Raw genomic sequence first — 21,166 nt, 5'->3', positions numbered from 1 at the left:
ATTATCTGAAAAATGAGTGTCCTGTAAATTAAGATGTTTCTTATTAACATAAAGTGTTCTTATAATCATTGTTCATGGAATTTAATAATTCAGATATTTCTTGTTGACAAATGTTATCGTGATTATTGTTTATGTAATTTACTACTCATCAGTTATGACAATTTGCACTAAATCTCTAATTTGAAGATACTGTCTTAGATATAAAGCTCCTGTACTAAACAATGCACTATACTGCAGAAGTTGTAATGAGATGGACTTACCAGTTACTTTTCCCCTTGTTAGGACATTGTTTGCTTCAATCGATCAACATGCATGCAGTGGCAGACACAGCCATCTTTTTTGGGAAGTTTCTATATTACTTTTTAGAATCTTTAGTTTTCAAGGTAATTCCTAAAAAGAAAAAGGATGTTTCTGGAGAGATTGTACTTATAACAGGAGCTGGAAGTGGACTTGGAAGGCTACTGGCTATGCATTTTGCCAGCCACGGGGCCACTTTAGTCCTCTGGGACATTAATCAAGAAGGCAATATGGAAACATGTAGACTGGTCAAACAAAAAGGTGATGTGAAAGTCTTCGCCTATAAATGTGATTGCAGCAACAGAACCGAGGTCTACAGAGTCGCTACCCAGGTGAGTTTATTGCTGCTTCTTGCTACAATTCTGGGAAAACTGCTTCTAACCTGCACTCTTACTAGGCTCTCCCAAAGATTGCTGTGTACTTAGAGTTTAATTCTGTTCATTTAAGTCTGACTTCGTATTTACGACAAAAAGCAGCGGAGCCCAGTAGGGCCTGGCCTGGCTTCAGAGCCCAATGCTGCCTGACTGTTTTGCTCAGTGAGTATCACTTCAGAGCCCAGTCCTGTCTGGCAGCTTTGCTTAGGGATTCATCTGCGGTTGGTAGACATTCTGCCAAGCTCCAGATCTCCTGATTTCGTTGTGCAACTTTCACCGTGTTCCTTACCTTTCGACACCCGTCTCCGTATCTGTGAAATGAGTGGTTGGCAAGGTAATGGTATGTACCTTTAACAACCTCTTGTCCCATGACTTTGATGGCAATGAAATCCCACCCCAGCTTATGGCAAACCTATTGCCACATTGTGCTTTTGGAAGACAGTTTAAGGAGCATAAAGGGGAAAACACTCGACATACAAAAGTTCTTCTCACAGTTTACCTACTGGTATTGTCTAACCTTGGGTGAGATGCTTCACTTTACCCACAATCCCCTTGCACAGCACAGCACAGCACATAGGGAATCAACAATGGAAACATCAGTGAAGCAGAAGGGAGGAGAAACTATAGCCAGACACCGTTATTGTTGTCTCCTAAGGAAAAAAAATAGGCTATGTAGTAACTGGATAATTTGTATTATTTCAAAGGAATCCAGAGCATAGAAACATTTCATTTGCCTGCTATGACTCAGGCATGATCGAAGCAGACATATTACTAACCTAGACTACAGTAATCCTATGAAGGGAAGCAGCTGAACTTATGGGATTAATGGCTTTCTCAAAAAAAAAAAAAAAAAGATTAATGTACCAGCCTTTGGTAAGAGTCTCAAAGCTGATTCAAAATATTTGAGCAAACAAGCCAAAGTAAAACAATATATAAAAGTAGCGACTATATTATTTTTATCTTACGTTACTCTTTCCAGCAATTGTGTACCTCGTAACCCAGTAATCAACACACCTTGGCCTTATGAAATGTCTTTTGCTATCACCATTCCTGTTAAACTGAGGAAGAAGCTATGAAGCACTGACCTTGTAGCTTACCCAAGATCACAAGGCAGAAATGGGCAGGAGACAGAGTCATGGCAGGTAGCTGAGAGTCACAGTTGAACCACAGAACCCCTGAGAGATTTCTTTGCAATCCAATTTCTGTATGTGCAATTCAATTTTGAATTTATTCAAAATTAATTACTGAGTTCCCACACTGTGACACTTTCTGAACCTCTTGCTTCATACTGCCTCTTCCTCTTTCTTTGCTTGAGGACCCACAAGATTTGAGTGTTTGTAACTCATTGACAGAAAATAACAATGTGACCATAAGAGCTCCCTGAGTCCATCTTGGTACAGAACAGGGGGAATCAGAAGGGAAAGAAACATGGCAGAAAGAGCTCCCAGCAGAATGCATTTAGGTGAATTTAATGTAATCTAATGAGTGGGGGACCCTGTCCCAGAATCAGGTACCAGTCAGTTCAGGGCATCCAGAAAAAAAACCTTTGCTTCTATCTCTGATCATATACAAACATCACAATGAAACAGGAACTATTTTGCTATTTTGTCCATTATGAAACAGACCCAGAAAGAGTTGAAGGAACTTATCCAGGTCATGTATCCGGAAACTAATGAACCTAAAGCAGCCCTAGAATCCCTGATACTTTATCACAGGAGCATCACCAGTGAGTGAGCTGTGAACGATGCAAGCATTCCCCGATCTTTCCTTATGCTGAAACACATCATCGCCTCCTACACCACCATCTCCCTACAAAGCATTCTGTTCTGGTTGAAATTTCCTTGGTGTCCAGTAGAAAAGGATTCTAAAAAATTAGATATATTTTCCATTGTAGTATATCTGAAAGGTTTCTTCTTTGTCACTTTCTTATAAGTAGCATGTTTCCAAGTTTACCCCCTCTGTCTTGTTTTTGGCTTATTTGTAGTTAGGACTTTAGTACAGGAAACCCAAATACTTTACCTGTAAGACTTAACAAATGGCAGACATTCTTCTTACTCTAGAAATGGGCAGAGACCCAGTTACCATGGCAGTACTCCAAAGGGCAGAGTAATTAGCTTTCCATAAGCAGAGAAAGAAAATAAATTTCAATTCCAGTGTGTAAAGTCAACTAATGCAGTCAAACATAGAGACACATGACTGACTGTAAGCCATGATCTGGAAAGGGTGAGGCAGGAAGATTGTGAGTTTGAGGCAAGCCAAGGCTATAATCTTGATTAAGAAGAACAAATTTGTGTAAAAGCCAAGTATTGTATGTCACTCCACATTTGATGTGAGTCAGTGTCCTCTCAGAAGTGGTGAGTCTTTTGGCAGGTTCTTAATTTCCCATGGCCTACTTTTTTATCCATGAGCAAGAACAATGCCTTTCTTAAATGTCTTTTCTAAGTAGAGTTAAAACTAAATTCCATGATCTAGATAAAAACTCCTCCTGCTGCAGTGACTCTCAGATGCAGGACTTTCACCTGCAGTGATATCAGTGACTATTCATTCCTAAAATGTTTAGTGATTTTATATAGAAAACTCCACCTCCTCCTCTCCATCTTTTAACCATGTATCCCCCACTAGTCTAAGACTGAGCCCTTCTTTACACTAATTGTCTCACTAAACCAGTAAGATGTCCTTTACAACTTAGTCTTCTGTGGTTGTTTTCCTTAGATCTACCTTCCTCCAAAGTAGAAAGGTCTAATTCCAATACCAATGCATATTAACTCATTTACCTATCAGCAGATAGATAGATAGATAGATAGATAGATAGATAGATAGATAGATAGATAGATAGATAGACAGGCAGACAGACAGGCAGACAGACAGGTCCAAAAAGTCTCACCAACTGGTAGGCTCAGTATATAGCATGAACCAGGAATTAGAAAAGTTAGGATAGGCAATGCTTTTTGTCTAGAGAAAAGAAGGAGTAGTTGTATCTTTCCCCCCCCCCCCTCAAAAAATTTGATTTGAAATCTCCCTCTCCCCCTTCCCCTCCCCTCTCTCCCCCTCCCCATCCCCTCCCTTCCCCTCTCCCTCCCCTCCCTCCCCCTCCTCTCCCTCCCCCTCCCTCCCCCTCCTTCCCCTTCCCTCCTTCCTCTCTCTCTCTCTCTCTCTCTCTCTCTCTCTCTCTCTCTCTCTCTCTCTCTCTCTCTCTCTCTCCCTCTTTCTCTGTGTGTGTGTGTATGTAAATGTGCCTGCCTGTATGTCTGTGTAAAAATTTTAGGTCATTGTCTAACCTGTTTACTACACAGTGAATCAGCTTTGTCACTGTGACCTACAGAGGTAGAATCTGAGACAAAATGTAAGGGGTGAGGTGAGACACACTTTACATAATATTCCTGGAATATGCTTTGCTCCACACAGGACTCATGATGTTTAGTGGGCTATGCAACAGAAAATGTTGGCCATATCTCAAGAAACAGATGGGATAGCTCTGAAGTTTGTAAAAATCTTACTGGAAGATAATATTGAGATAAGAACTGGTCTTTGGGGCAAAGCACAAAGGGAAAAAAAACCTTTCAGCACAGGAACAGATACACCATTGTTTGGGATTCTTTATTCCAAGCATGACTTGCCCTAGTCAAACAGGGAGCTGAAGACTATAGAAATTAGTCATCGGGAAGTCACATGTTCACAGAGCTTTGCCATGTCCCAAAAGCACCAAATTGAATACCAAGCCTTAGGGGAACTTTCCACATCTAAAATATGCCATGCAAGAAGGAAGATGTACAAAACTTTGGGGGTCTTAGAAATGTGGTGTTTTATATTCCCTGTAGTAGATGTTATGTGGGTATATGGCTTTACTAAATTCATCAAACTGAGCACTTAAATAGTACATTTTTTGTAATGTCATATGTGCATATACAGTAAGAGTTTTTGCTCTTTTGTGAGTCTCTTTTCTTTCTTGAAGTTAAATATAAATATATTATTCCCCTTCCCTTCCTTGCTTCCTTTCAAACTGATGCTCTCTTTCTCTTTCAATGTTTTATACACACACACACACACACACACACACACACACACACACACCAAAGACCAATTAGGGGCCTGATTCCTAGGAAAGACTATTTCTCCCTTTCTCAGCATTCCTTAGTAGTCTTTTTTTTTTGTTGTTGTTGTTGTTTTTAACAACTTTATTTTACAAAACAAAGATAAATGTACAGATTCTAAGCATTTTTTGCTTAAAATTATACATTTTTGTCAGTACTTTTTTTCAGATTTTAACATAATTTTTATATAAAACTATATAAATATATTTTTTAGTCAGTACTTGATTTTTTTCAAGGTTTGGTTGTATGCCTTGAAAACTTAATAGTTACAATGAGCTAAAGTACATGTAAAACAAAATGTAACATGGAAATAGTTAAAGTTTTCTTGTTTTGTAAATTTTTTTTGTTTTGTTTTGTTTTTTTTATTTCTTGGACTTCATACAGTCTGTGAGTTGTTTCTGGGGGAGTGCAAGCCTCTGGGGTTAGCATCCCACTATCAGTGACTGCATATTATGTCTGTTCTTTTGTGACTGGGTTACTGCACTCAGGATGATATTCTCTAGATGCAGCCATTTTCTTAAGAATTTGGTTAAGTCATTGTTTCTGGTGGCTGAGTAGTACTCCATTGTGTATATGTACCACAATTTTTGTATCCATTCATCTTCTGAAGGACATCTGGGTTCCTTCCAGTTTCTGGCTATTATAAATAGAGCCGCTATGAACATTGTGGTGCATATATCTTTGTTGTGTATTAAAGTGTCTCTGGGGTAAATGCCCAGAAGTGGAATAGCTGGGTCTTCAGGTAGTACTATATCCAATTTCTGAGCCTTAGTAGTCTTTATTTAGAAGCAGGGCCACATGAGATCTCCCGGTTCCTATTAATATCTCTGTTGGTGTTGTCCTTCTTCAGGTCTTATGTAGGCTTATGTATTGCTGAGATATTTCATGGGTGAAGCTCTCTTGCTATTTCTAGGAGACATAATCTCACATTGAATTGTTCCTCTGGCCCTTATGAATTTTCTGTTCCCTCTTCCTCAATGTTCCCTGAGCCATAAGCGTAAGAGGTATATTGTAAAATATCAGTGGGAGCTGGGCACCCACAATCAAAGGTTCTCTGTATTTTGACTAGATATGCTTTCTGCAATACTCTCTATCTGTTGCAAAAAGACGCTTCTTTGATGAAGGAAGAGAAGGACACTTATCTGTGAATATAGTGATAAATGTTTAGAATGCTTATATTACACTGGCTTGGTAAAGCCGAGGTAGTATATTACCCTCTACGATCAATTATCTATCTCAATAGCCCCTCTAACTGGCTAGGTTGCCACTACCAAGAATGATTTTCTTTCTGTTAAGTGGGCCTTACATCTAATTAGACCATTTTTGGTTACTGGAAAGACGTGAGCGGCACCCACAGGAATATTTTGGCCTGATGGTCATTGCTGTGGCTTATAAGTATCACAACTGGCTAGTTCTTACTATTACTATTAGCTGCTCCCTCCCTTGGCAGCTTTCAAAGTGACTTCCAGTACTATGGAAGCTAGTCCGAGGGGGGGGGGAGGCTTTTAGGAGGTTGTGTCCAGGGTACATTGTATCTTCACCAAAAATATACAAATGATATTAAGAAGAAAATGGTTATAAGTGGCAATGACTGAATTTGGCTACAGTGATGGAAGATCAGCACTGAAGGATCTAGATGAGGGGAGGAAAAAAATAACACAAAAGATGTTTGGTAAAGCCTTAAAATCATGTTATTTTTACTTATCTAATGTTATAGATAACACATATAATGTATCTAAACATATATAGTTTCAATGAAGAGACTTGGGCTGAAAATGCTCCCAGCAAGATAGAGTCTCTGACAAACCAGTAGCTGGCATGAGGAACCTCTTTTTAAGTTGTTCATCAAAGGAATCCAAGAAACTCCCAACACCAGATGAGCTGCCTCTGTGTCCATGCTTGTCCTCAAGAAGAAAGTGTTCTTTAAGCAAAACTTCCAAATAGAAATGTTTCTTTCAAAAAGTATCATAGGATTACTTTTAAATTGATGGATTTCTTCATGAAGAGACAAAAGCAAATTAAATAAATTAAGGAAGTAATAGGCAAGTGTGGTTGAACAGTGGAGGTGTGTTTTCATAGTAGTAGGGACATCATAGAGTCTCTTTACACAATTAAATATAGCTAAGTGTCAGTAGGCAATTTAACCTTGGCACTACCTTTATCTGTCACCAACACGTTGTGCACTCCATAACTACACTTGAGTAAAACAAGGGAAAATGTGACTTAGGAAAATAAATGTCAAGAGTTTAACATTTCAATCAATGCCATATCTCTCTCTCTCCTTTCTGGCTAGGTTATAAAAGAAGTTGGCGATGTGACCATTCTCGTTAATAATGCAGGTATTGTGACAGGAAAGTCATTCCTCGAAACCCCGGATCACTTGGTGGAGAAATCATTTCTTGTCAATGCAATTTCTCACTTCTGGGTAAGTCTCTCTCCTGTATATTAGCAAGTATCAGAACTCTCTGCCTTTCCAGAAGCAACTGTTCTGTCATTTGCCATGAAATATAGCATTTTTCTGTTTTCTGTTAACAGCTCAGGTGAGTTCTCTGCTCTACTTAGCCTGGACTATTTCTTCCTGCTCTGGCCCTACACTAAATTCCCAGGGATGTCTTGCCTTTGTCAATGAAAATGTCCTCTCTCAGCTACCTAATATGCTAAGTACTCAAAATAAGATTGATGGGAATAAAGAGCTAAATTCCTATTTTATGCTCTTTCATAATAATATATAATGTATAACAATTAGTGTACATTTAATTAGCCACCCATGCCTAGAGGCTAACTAAGGCTTTGAACAGGGCCACTCTACAGAGGGGGTTAGAGATTGAAGGAAGCTGGGATTGCCAAAATTCTTTCCACTAGAGGGACTATACTTGTGACAGAAAATAATCACCAGTGGAGAGTGCAGGGAACGGGATCTTCAAGTGACTGCAGCCAGGGACACAATACGGAGACTGTCCAAGAGTAGCAGAACCTCCATGTTTTGCTGCTGAAAGACCTTGGAACAGATGTTTCATCTAATTGCTACTAACTGCAACTCAAAATTTTTCACTTGGTCACCAAGAAGTGGTGTAAAATCACACTGGAGCTCACAAATGTATTTCAGTCAATACTAAGAGAACAATTAACACAGTGCTTGTGTACTTTGGGTCTTCCGTAGACTTTTCTACAAAGCTCTTACTTCCCTTCCCTGTTCATTTCATTTTTAGCCCTTTTCCTGGATTATGGTAAGTGCCATTCATGTTGATAGATGGGTCTAGTATCTACACTCATCCTAATCATTTTATACACATAGAAATCACCCTGGTTTTCTTCTTTTAAAAACACTGTCCTGCCTGCCATGAAAGTCATGCCCAAGTATCCCTCCATCCTTGATGCCAGCTGTTCAAGCCACCTCTTTTGTTAACTGACAGTTTGTCATGGCTTTCCATCTTCAACCCTGATGCCTCCTAACTTATCTTCGCATAGAAGCAAGGTGATACTTCCACTGGTATTAATCAAACAATCTCATTTGATGTAAGGGTCAAACAGTCCTCTTTCAGAGGAGAACACTTACATCACATAGCTTGCAAACCCTACCATGACACAGAAATAGCCTTGGCTATCTGTCTCTAAACTCTCACCTTCTCTGCATTCAACGCATGCTCAGTTTATTCCAGAAATACTCACTAGACCTTCCTCAGAGGGTCTAGGCATGAGCTGGGTCCTCTGACAAAATTCTTCCTCCTGACTCTCATCTCTTTGGCTTCCTGTTGTCATTCAGCCTGTTACTTTTCATATTGTGCTCTAAGTACATGTGTGGCCTTACTGGTTCACACAATTAACAGTAAAAGAATTCAATAAACACACATAAGCCATCGTGGTGTATGTCAGCAAACTTAGGCATTATTCTGAGCAACCAATAAAACTAATGTATCCACTTCCATCCAAACCCTACAGAGATAAATCATCATTCATATCTAAAGTTTGAGAGATTTAAAATGTATATGTTGATTCCTTGCACTGGACTCATCTGCGCCAAAGCTTGATGACCAAACTCATAACAGATGTCTCCAAACACTCTGCCTGTAGCACTTCTAGTGAGAGATTTCTTTTCCCAAAAGTGTTAAGCTACCTGGTCTGCAAAAAACTGCTTTCCCTATCACCCACAAATATTTTCACTGGATTCTCATAATACTGCACAAAGAATTGACAACGAATTTCACTCTAGCTTGCATGTACTTACAGCTTCCTAAATAGAGGAGTATAAGATTATAAATAAACCAAGATTTCAAACTCATTCAAAAATGTCCTTATATAAAATTTGTGTATGCAATAATTTTTAAATAAATAAGTCAAGAATAAAGGTAAAGTGCTTCCCCATTCATCTATCAATATATTCAACAGAAAATAAAACAGTATTTATATTAAATATCCTTCCCTAGCTCTTTCCTTCATCCCTTATAGACTCAAGCAAGCACTAACTGAAAATATTTGAAAAATAATGTTGCATCTGGAGAAAACATGTATACACACTATCTTACTATTATTCCCTAATGATACAGTCTAAAACATAATATATTGATAGCACTAACATTGAATAATATGTTATAAGTAACAGACATAACTTAAAATTTGCAAAAGAGTGCTCACAGATTATACACAAACATTTTATCATGATATATAAGAAACTTCTATATCCTTGAATTTTGGTATCTATTGGAGTCTGGGAACCAACATTCCTGCAAAACCTGCTCAGGGTGCAGTTCTCCATAACTACTGGTTGGAGGTAAATGCTATGCAGTATGACTATAAGATAGCATCAGTAGTTCATTTATAAAAGCCAAAACTCTGTTTGATGATTTAAATATGTCTTTACTATTGCTGTGGGGTACCCACCAGAGAAAGCTGCTCATATATGGCTATAAGGCAATAGAACATCTTTATGAACCAATCAATCAACAACTATACTGGGTGTTCAGGCTCCCACTGTAGCATCGATGCTTTCTCGGGGTGAGCTTTTAAGCATAAAAATCATATTCCATGTTAACATATTTCAGGGCCAAAAAGCAAGGTCTGTGTATTTAAAGTCTTACCCAGGACTATGGCTTTAGTGGATTAGGCCTTTGTTCTCATTTTAGCAGATGGTGCTATCTACTTGCTGAGTTTTACAGTCTGAATCTTCCAGGATGGGATTGGCTGCACTAAGATCTGAGAGCCTACTAAAATCTGGGGGCCTGTTACAATATGAATTTTCACTTCTTTTAAAATACTATGGATAAAATTCTCATATAGTTACCCAACTAATGCAACTCCAAAAACTTTAAGTCATTAAAGTTGACACTATTTGTGCATCAGTATAATCTCTGGTGAGGCTGAAAGGTTGTCAAAGAGGTAAAGCTGAAAACAAAACTATACAAGATAATCCACATATGTGAGTCAAAAAAAGGTCAACACCACCAACTTTGGTTTCAGTAGTAAAAACATCCCTTTTTATATGAATAAATAGAAAATGAAAATCAAAACAATTTTTTCATAAAAATAAAAATAATTTTTCAAACCTATGAAAAGATGGGGAAACGCTTAGGAAGATCATTCAATAGGTTTTATGCAGGGAAAACAAAAGCCTTAAATAAATGCAATAAAATAAAATCAAGTGAATTTAATGATTCTTTACATCACAACCTACATATAAAAATTGAGCAAATTAGGCACAGCCTTTTGTAGAACAAGTATGACTTGTTTACACCACTATTTTAATATAGATAATAACAACCTATACACACACGATGTATTAATAAAAATACTTCATGGGCTGAGGAGATGGGTAAAAGTGCTTCCTGTGTGTGAAAACCAGAGTTCTGATCCCCAAAACCCACATAAATGCCAAGCAAACAAACTTCAGGCAGCCTGTAATTCTAGCACAGGACAAGCAGAGTCAGGAGATTCCAGTGGCAAACTACCTGGCTAGGTAAGTCAAACTGGTGAGCTCTGAGTTTAGGTAAGAGACTCTACTTCAACGATGTAAGTCAAAAAGAACACTCAAGAGACACTTAACATCAACCTCTAGCTCTATATATACACAACACACACACACACACACACACACACATATACACAAGCACACAAAAAGATTCACAAAGTTAAAAAGCATTCTTGACAAATGATTGCTAGATGAACACTTCTCTGTACTCATTTTCCTTAATAATACCCATTGAAACAGTGTAAATTATGTATTTCTATCATAAACTTATCTTCAAAACATCCTTTTAGACGTCCCCATTGAGGAGAGGCCTTTGGTCCAGAGAAGTCTCGTTTTCCCAGTGTAGGGAAACGCCAATGCGCTGAGGTGGGAGAGAGTGGCTAGGAGAGGGAGTGACTTCATGGAGGCAATGGGAGGTGGAGGGGGCATGGAATTGGGGGAACAGGAGAGCATCTGAAATTAAATGCAGAGAATATCCAATTTAAAAATGAAGAGAAGTTCCCATCAATAAAGTATGGGTAAAGTCCAAAATGGGCTTTCCCAACCTTTAAATTATATGCAATTCTGAGTAGTATGGTGAACTCTTAGACATATCATTCCAATCCAATGAGTCAGCTGGTCCTCAAAGAACTCTTATTTCACTTAAAAATGGCCTAAAAGTACAAGGTCAATGATTTTTGCCAATTTTTATATGTCAGAAACAAGACAAAATATTTCCTTTAGTAAGAAAAAAATCATATGTGAAAGTTGCTAATATCCATAATACACAAAAATATTTTGAACAAAGAGAAGTCACACTAACATAACTTTGTCACAGTATATTATTATACTTGTTTTAGCTTACTACTAGTCACTGCTGTTTGTCCACTTGCTTAATTGATAAGTTAAATTTTATCATAAGCAGGTAGATATGCACAGGAAGATGCGTCCTACACATATGATTTAATACTCACCAAGGTTTCAGCTCTAACAAAGGTCTTAAGACGCATCCTCTCTGGATAAGGGCGGAGGGCTTCTGTAAATACCCAACCATTCTTGTCTTCAACTGAAAATATAGAATACTAGCACCAAATCCAACCTCGGCACAAAATAAGACTCTGAAAACAGTTAGACCTTTGTGAGTGGCTTACAGATGCCCCTGGACACTTGGTCCCAGCGGTGTTTGGATGTCTGCAGACTGTTACAGACACCAAGGATCTCGAACTCACACCTGGGAGCACTCTCTGCCTCAGTGCCTGTGCTTCCGTAACAAAGTGGCACTGACCCACACTGTCAACCCTTTTGTTCACTTCCCTTTCTCGAAAATTGCATGAGCTCTTGGGCACAAAGTCGGTACCATAGTGGAACCTCTGCCTGGGCTTCTGGACCCTGCATTAGTCTAAAGAGTGATGACGTAGGAAATGCCTATCGGGCTCAACTAGGACCTTCAAGCTTTTGAGCTGCAAGACAACAATCAGATCCGGCCACAACCAAACACCACAGTCATGACAAGATTTCTATCATTTAAAGAGGAAGAGACCATAAGCACAAGGAGCAGACCCTTTCATTGACAGTGCACGTAAGCAGGAAATGACAGAACAGAATTGTCATCCATGAAGCAGAAACTCGGGCGTTGGTATAGCAGCCAGAGAACAAAGGCTGGTAATACAAAATGAAGCTAAGATGCTGTTTTTGGTCCAGTGGCCTCTCTGTGTCAGGTGAGCACATCTGTGCAGGCTCTCAAAGACCCCACTGTGAAAATATGACATTGTCAAAAGTCATATACCTCCTAGAAACAATGATAGGACAGACCATGCCAGGCTTTTTCTGAACTTAGGTTCTGAGCCAGTAGACTGGCAGAGCTGAGAAAATGGTGACATGAGAAACTTGAACTTAGACGTGGACAAGGAGCGCAGAATTAATATCCCTGACCTTTTACCTGGTTTTGCCCCTCAGGTGAGCTTTGAACAGAAACCACAGCTTGTTTTTAGTCCTTATGTTTATCACAGCAATAGAAAGCAAAGGGGGATACCTGAAGACACATGCTCACAAACAAACAAATAAATGGATAAATAAATGTTAAGATCTTTTAAAATTATTTTTATTGGATATTCTCTGTATTTACAATTCAGATGTTATCCCCTTTCCACTAATCTGATCTCCCCTCCCCCACCAGTTGCCTCCATGAAGGTGCTCCCTCTCCCAACCTCCCTCTTAAACCTCAGCATTCTCCTACACTGGGAAAACAACCCTTCACTGGACCAATGGCCACTCCTCTCATTGATGCCTATTACTGGGGTTTAGTAAATACCGTGAAACTTCCCTGAGTGTGTGTGAGGAGCAGGAGTCAGAGAAAGGACAGGGCATCTGTGGTGTGTGGACTAATGCTATCACTTACAGATGAATGAATGAAGTTAACCAAAGCAAACCAAATATGTTAGTCAGGGTAGACTATTTCAAAGTGTCCTTCTTACCATACAACACAGCGTTTGCATTAAATCCATCTTCCCTAGCAATTTCTTCCATCTCTGCTAATTTCTGAAAGTGAAGGAAAATGGTACTGATAGTAAAGTCTGGAATGTAAGTGGGATTGATTTTAATGCACATTGTCAAAATTATATGAAGAACTCAGAGTACTTTTAAAAGTTTCTACAATCATATCAAACCAAAGAGTATAGAAAGCTCTGGTTAAATTAGTTGATTTCAAAGGACAAAGAAAGTATCCATTGTTTCTTATATCTGAGCATATAATGAACTCAAAGCAGCTGTACACTTCCTACTTCTGTGCTACCTTAGAATTTAACATGCCATGATTATTAAATAGAAGTTCACTAAGTGGGTCAAAAAACTCATCAAATGCTTACAGGATAATAAAAGTAACTAGTTAATCAATTAATGCCACAATGTGTTTATATCTCCTAGACTTGTAAGGCCTTCCTTCCTGCCATGATTAAAGCTAACCATGGTCACCTGGTCTGTATTTCCAGCATAGCAGGACTCGTTGGTATTAATGGACTATCAGGTGACTATTTCCATTTGCTATACTGTCTTTTATCCCCCAGAAAAAAAGGGACCCTTCCAGAATGCAGAGAGACTCTTCCTGCCCCAAAGGGAAATCGTAACAACATTCAGCCCAGGAGCATCACCCCTAATACCTTTTTCACAGTTGCAGGCTGGGAAACACACCCTCCTTTTGAGAACACATAAAATGATGTGTATGTGGGCCTGTTGATTCGATGGTACTCTTGTATTAAGAGGAATTGAAACCATTTCAGTGTTTTTATTGGCCATATTGGGTGAAAATACTTTGTCCTTAAGGACAAGCCAGAAAAAGAGAAAAGAAGGGTTTTTTTTTAAATAAATAATTGGGAGAATTTTCCAAGCTATATGACTGGTGGCCCCTCACTTTATTTCAGATTATTCTTCAAGCAAATTTGCAGCCTTTGGCTTTGCTGAGTCTCTCTTCCTTGAATTAACGATGGTACGGAAAACTAAAATTAAAAGCACCATTGTTTGCCCCTATTTCATCAAAACTGGAATGTTTGAAGGCTGTACAACCAAGTAAGTGAGCTCTTTCTTTAACTCTTATAGTAACCATAATATTAAGATAGAGCAGGTTAACAATGAGAATTTGTTAAAATATCATTGTTTAATTAAGAAAACAATTTGCCTCCTATATAAAATATAAATAACCCCATTGTTTGGGACTGGACTGAGGTAATTTGTATGACATGAGTCAGCTATGTTTGGAGAAAGACAGGGAGTCAGCAGAAAGACCCTGAGACTATTCTGAGTTCATTGAAGCTATAAAATTAAGTTAAGACAGAAAAACTTCAGACAGATGGGAAAGCACTGTTTGAACGTACAGGGAGGATTATCTATTACAAGGCTGAAAGTCATAAGGGCATTCCAGACAGGACTTGTTCCTGAGTAAGGCAACTCTGGAGGGGCCTTTGGCAAGGAGAGCAGATGTAGCAACAGTTAGGGGACTTTGGTTTCTTTGAAAAACACAGATATGTTGTAAGAATATGTTTTCGTTTTAATCTCAGGTGTGGGATATGGGGCTGCTTCAGACTGTCTACAGCAGCTGACTATACTTTGCCTCATGCTGTAACAGGGGCATGATTTTGCCAGTTGTAGCTAGTTTCTGCAGCTATGTAACAATTGGAATCCTGCCAACTTCTCAGAGCATATATAAATGCCAGGACCTTGAGAGTTGGGGGGGGCAGTTGGTGGGCTATTGGCTGATCATTGATTGATCGATGTTTGATTGCTGTTGGCTACATGCACAGAAAAAAAAATGACAAGAAGAAGGAATTAGATATCCTGAAGGCTAAGATCAAAACTTGCCCCCAGGGAACTCAATGCCCCACAATGAGCAGAAAGTAGTCTAACAATTACATCGCCCTCTTTCCCCTCTATTATTTTGTTCTCTCTTAGCTAGTATTAGGGGGTTAAAATAGAAGAAGGGGGTGAAGAATGGCGGAAGGAAAAAAAGAACCCGCAAAGCAGCAAAATCCAGCTATAGGCAGCTCCTGTTTCTAGATTTGTGACTTGTTGTTAGAGAGCACCAGGATCCTTAGCAGCCAAACATTAAGCCCCATGTCTTCAAGACTACTAAAAGAGATAGACACTAGGTAGACCTGCCCAGGGGACTGGTATCAGTAGATCTTGTTTTCCCAGGCTCTGGGTTATCAGAATCCATAAAGAATGGTGGCAGCAGCTGTCACCTCTAGTTTCATCTACCCTCCCTGCAACTTCCAAATTGTGAATGGTAAGATAAATTGAACAGACACTGTCAATAAAAACCAATAAATTACTAGTAAACTTCAGGTTCCAGAAACACTTCATCGGGAGCTTGGTAGGCTGTCACTGTGATCGGCTGCTGAATTTTTTTAAGGCATCAGAAGTGTGTTAGAAGGCATTTCCCAACCCAGTTTTTCTCTTTATCCCTATGTGGACCATGTAGGGAGCAACTGGGAGAAAACAGCAGAAATTGTGAGAATTGGGAAAGAATTGAGAATAAATAGCAAGTAAATCATCCTGAAGTATTCAAAAAAGCTGGTTTGTTGTTAAGCTTTCTACAGACTGCCACACAGGCAGGAAAGGCAGCAAATGCAGTGATTATGATGTATTAGACTGTGCTGTCTGTTTTCTCAAAACAGTTTAAACACACAGGAGTCTCTACCCTCCAGAAGAGGAACCGAATTTGGTTATGTGACAAGAGAATTTCTGGCAACTGCTATTCCAATTATCAGATAGGAAAACACTAAAATACTAGTTATTTTCTAGTAGTATATAAAATGAGTAGTTTTAAAAAAAAACTCTGGGTTTTCATCAGTGTTTAACTAGGATCCCTCACCACTGCAGGTCAGTCTTCCATTACAACTGAAGGTATATTTCAAAGTTATTTACTAAAAGGGACAGGTTGCTGGACAACATAATCATCATGTTATCATAAAACCAATAAATGGATTTTATTTAACAAAATAAAGATAGCCAATGTGGCTGTCCATTCAATTCCAAATCCTGATTATGAGATATTTTCACTATGATGTTTTTATATCTACAAATCTTAGTTACTATTTGTGTAAATTTTATTTGTGCTAATAAACTCCATTAGAAATTTTCTAAAACCTCAAAGAGCTCCAAGAAAGATGAATACTTGGTATTCCACATAGACATGGCATCATCAAAATGCTAAAAGATGAAAAATGTTAATCTTAGAAGCAGCAAGAAGAAAAATTTCCCATTATGAATAGTTCAACTCAGATGTGATTAAAAGCTGAACTCTCATCATAAATAATGAAAGCAAAGAAAACTTCAGATGACACGCTACAGAAATCAACCAAAAATCTTTCCCAGCAAAACCATGTTGCAAAAATGAAGACCACAGGACTGATAAAATGGCTCAGTGGTTAGAGCACTGGCTGCTCTTTCAGAGGTCCTGAGTTTATTTCCCAACAACCACATGATGGCTCACAACCATCTGTAATGGGATGCCTTCCTCTTGTCATGAAGGTATACATAAGCAAATAAATCTTAATATTAATAAAAATCTTTTTTAAAAAGAAGGCCATTATAAACAGAGTTCAATCCAGTTCCCCAACCTACAAGAAAGTTCTTTGGAATGAAACAAGTGGCACCAGAGAATAATAAAAATTCACATGAGAAAATAAAAAATTCATAAAGGTAGATAACTGTGCAAAGGGCAGCAGAGCTATGTTTCTTTTCCTTTCGTGAACTAATTATGAATACAGTGTCATCCACAATGTGTATGTAATGGTATTGTTAAAAGCTCAAATAAGATGAGTGGGAAAAAAGCTCTATTAGTTTGGGGAGGTGACAGCAGACAGAAAGAGCCAGCAAGGAGGAGCTCTATAACATATACCAGTTGTCCTTTGTCCCTCCATCCTCCTTAAAATACAGAACTTATAAAGTAATACGCACAGTGTGTACTATATGTAATTGTATAATATAGTAGTTATATAATGATAATATCGCGGCATAGAAGAAGAAAATGTAATATAGCTGTGTGGAAACAACATTTCTGTATCATACTCAAATTAAGGTGGTATATATCTAAAGTGGATTCTGATAGAGATATTTATATTTATATTTATATATATATATATATATATATATATATATATATATAACCGTTTTAAAAACTAGTTAGCAAATAGCTTTAGAAATAAAATTTTAAGATACTAAAGGATGCTCTTGAGATCAAAATACGCAACCAAGTATATGTAATAAACATTGACAGTTATTCTGCTCAGTGATAAGAGTTCACACTTGTATTGAGCACGGCTCAAACGTTGCTAAAAAGAAAACATCTTCTTGATCATAAAGTCCTGTCCATAAAATTTAAAATAATAAAGTATTACAAAGTACACTTTCTCACTAAAATTGAATGAGATTATAAATCAAAAGAAACTCAACAACACTCAGTACTGGTCACCATAGGGAAGTCCACTCCACTGACAGGACCTCTGTGTTGCCGTTCCAGGTATCCATTTCTCTTACCTCTCCTGGAGCAGGAGTTTGTGGCTCGAAAAATTTTCAATGCTATCTTAGAAGAGCAAGTCTACCTCCTCATACCCAAGTTTGCATATTTTGCATTGTTTCTCAAACAGTAAGTTGGTGAAGGCCTAATTGGCCTTTGGGTTGATTGTGAACAAATCATCTAATCGTTGCTAGTTTATTATCTAGAAGGTAACTTCAATGTTATCTAAAATGATGACAAAAGATTTTAATGCTGCACAAGGAAGATTTATTGGACTTCCAAATATTAATTAAATTGAGCCGTTATTTGGGCCTCTCAAAAGCACACTGCATCTGTTTCTACACAGAACCATGAAGCACACCAATTCCAGGGGAGGCTTTGGAGAGGTTCTAAGGTTGTCTCCTATTGTTTTGCTGTACTGTTGCTGTTGTTGCTTATGTGTGATTCTTCATTCACCTACATGAGATTTTTGAGTATTGCATATTTCAGGCTTTCAACACTCTTGCCACACCTTCCTGATTAGTGTAGGCGGTGCCATATTCAGCTTTTTTATCTTTTTTTTTTTAATGTCTTTATGTTGTAACCAATTTAGTTTGTATAATGCAGAGTTACACTTTTACAATAATGGGCAAAAGTCCTGGATGTTTCTGGAAAACACTGAAGTATTAGGTAATTTCTTCACTGCGCTCTCTGAAACTGTTCCTGGGGGCCAATGCAATGTGGTCTGGGGTATTTGTGGGTACATTCTCACAGGCCCACATCTAGTGTAGGTGGTGCCTTCTGTGTGTTGTCTACAGCCCTAATAGCTGTTCAGGAAGCTTGCCAGCATAGCACAGCTGGAGTCTAGAGAGAATAGATAATTCTTTAATATTAAATGAAACCACTAAAGCTTTCACATCAGGACCTTCTCCTGCTCTGCTGGGTGCACACGATGTATTATACTCATGAACAGTGCTTAGAATCGGAAGTGTTCGGGGCTTTGTGCTTATCAAATTTTAGATTAGTTTCTATATAATGAGGTATCTTGGAGAGAAAAATCTAACTCTAAACAGGTCATCCGTGTGTCCCTGCACATCTGCACACAACCCAAAGGTCATCTGGAGAAGCGCTTTAACTTTTAGTGACTTGCCATATGCCACAGGTGGAATTTTCCTCTCATGGCGTCATGTTGATGTTTTGAAAGTTCTGGACCACGAGGATAGTGCTATTGGGAAACACAGTACATTCTTTACTATTTCTACATTCTTGTCACATTTCCTCTTCTTCCTCGCTGCCCTAGTTGCCTAGGAAAGCCAACATCCTCGCTGTATGACCCATCACACTCGTCTCTGCCTTCAAGTGCTTAACACCGTAGACACTTGGCAGCTTTTCTGCTCTCTGAGGCCACAACTTCTAAACTCTTTCCTGGTCCATGCTTACACATGACCTGAGAAAGGATAAGCATGCAAAACTATTGGTTCATTTGCACTGGGCTGACCCAAGCAGGGTGATCTGAAAACCGGCATAATCCTTGATCTAAGCAGTGGCACTCAGTCTCAGATGCACATTATAACCATCCTCACGATTGAAACCACCTCGCCACACATAATCTTAATTGGTACACTGTTATTCTAATTCTTGCTATTGTTGCCTAGTAAATAAGTATATACTGGGGAAATAGGAGCCGTCTGATCTCTCCAAAGAGCTAGTGAGTAGAGCAAGGGAAGAAACGGGAACTTTTCAAAGCTTTGGGATGATTGTTGGGTAAAGGAAGAGCCAAAAGCACCCATTGTCATCCATAATGTTGATGGTCCTGAACTGTGACATGGGAGCATCCTTCCACTCACCCCTCCCATTAAGTGATAGATGCACAACATGAATCGTCACCTTTCAGACTTTGTGCTGTTTTCACTTAGTCCTCGCAAAATAGTCCCTTGGGTGACTTTAAGAGTTGTAAAGGATCATAACTTTTCTCTGCTTTTCTCTAGAATAATATCTCCAAAAATGATGATTGCCCTGGGTGAGTACCTTGGCGTGGACACATGTATGACTTCATTCACAGGGAGAGCCAGAGCAGAAGAGCTGCAGACTGAAGCAGAAAGGAAAGAGCAGTAGCTCGGGCCTGGATCATAACAATCATGTACAGAGCTGAGACAGTGAACTGTTGGGATCCTGTCGTGGGTGCACTGTACCAGTGCACCTGGGGCCATCCAGGCTTCGGGAACTACGTAGCTTGTCTTCTCAGAACACAGTTCGCCCATGGCCCTTTATCTTTATCTCTTCTTCTCTCTCCTTGTTTTTCTTTTTTCTGTCTCTCTTTAAAAAAGGTTCTCAATATACTGCCTAGACTGGCCTTTCCTACCCTCCTGCTGGATTTGTAGACATCTGTCACCTTTTTTGGCCACATTGATATATTTCTAAACATGTATATTGTCTATCCAGATTCCCATATAATTCCTCAACTTGGTAAATAAAAATGTTGCAGTCTTTTCAGTGAACTCTGAAAAGACTATAGGATGCTATAATAGATCCCATGATCTATACGATCATATATATATATATATATCCTATACTTATAAGACATTAATGCAAGTTGACCCAAAGCTCATTTAGAATATAAGACACTTCCAAAAGAGAGATAAGTATTAGTAATGAGCTTTTAAATCAGTGCTGTGGACTGATAATTTTCAATATCTGATTTAAACATACATATTAATTTTGTAGTTAAAAGTGTTTACTTCACAAACTGAAGGTGATTTATGCTGCCTATTGACTCCTACGAGGTTTAGATGATCATATGAGGACAGTTAGTACAACTAGAACTGAGCGTGCTCATTAGATTACACAAACATGTAACATACCAGTTTTGTTTGCCTCCCAATGTGTTGAAAATTCTTCACTCTGTTACAGCATAAGAAAAATAAACCATTTGAACTTTCTATGCTCTGCTAGCTTGTAAATAAAACTATTTTTAATAACATCAGGAATGCACCTTTAATTAAAATATCTCAATTCATGGAATTTTTTTTTCAAACACTTGTAACATGGGAATGTGCACTTCATGTCTGGCCATTTCCCAAGTGTCCTAACGATGGCACTTCTGGTGCCCTCCATGTTTCATAGGCTTCTATCACTGCAATGGTCATATACTAAGCCTATTAACCTCTCTTACATCAAAGGACTAGTGATAATCCAAACAACTCTGAGATTTCACCTCACACCAGGCAGAATGGATAAGACCAAAAACTCAGGTGAGAGCAGATGCTGGTGAGGATGTGGAGAAAGAGGAACACTCCTCCATTGTTGGTGGGATTGCAAGCTGGTACAACCAATCTGGAAATCAGTCTGGAGGTTTCTAAGAAAATTGGACATAGTACTACCTGAAGACCCAGGTATTCCACTCCTGGGCATATGCCCAAAAGATGCCCCAATGTCTAACAAAGACACATGCTCCACCATGTTCATAGCAGCCTTA

General features: G+C 38.7%; 1 protein-coding gene across 1 annotated transcript; it reads left to right on the top strand.

The window, feature by feature from the left end:
- Positions 1-308: 308 nt before the first annotated feature.
- Positions 309-19,806, top strand: LOC308437427 (short-chain dehydrogenase/reductase family 16C member 6; the record flags this gene model as incomplete). Its single annotated transcript, XM_080938522.1, has 6 exons — positions 309-629; positions 7,056-7,187; positions 13,626-13,725; positions 14,120-14,264; positions 17,716-17,841; positions 19,680-19,806. The coding sequence occupies 6 exons, from the start codon at positions 309-311 to the stop codon at positions 19,804-19,806; spliced, it is 951 nt and encodes a 316-aa protein (XP_080794648.1).
- Between the last annotated feature and the right edge of the window lie 1,360 nt (positions 19,807-21,166).

This window comes from Micromys minutus (genome assembly GCF_963924665.1).
Source record: "Micromys minutus genome assembly, chromosome: 26".
NCBI classification, from domain to species: Eukaryota; Metazoa; Chordata; class Mammalia; order Rodentia; family Muridae; genus Micromys; species Micromys minutus.
This window is presented reverse-complemented; position numbering and strand designations above follow the sequence as displayed.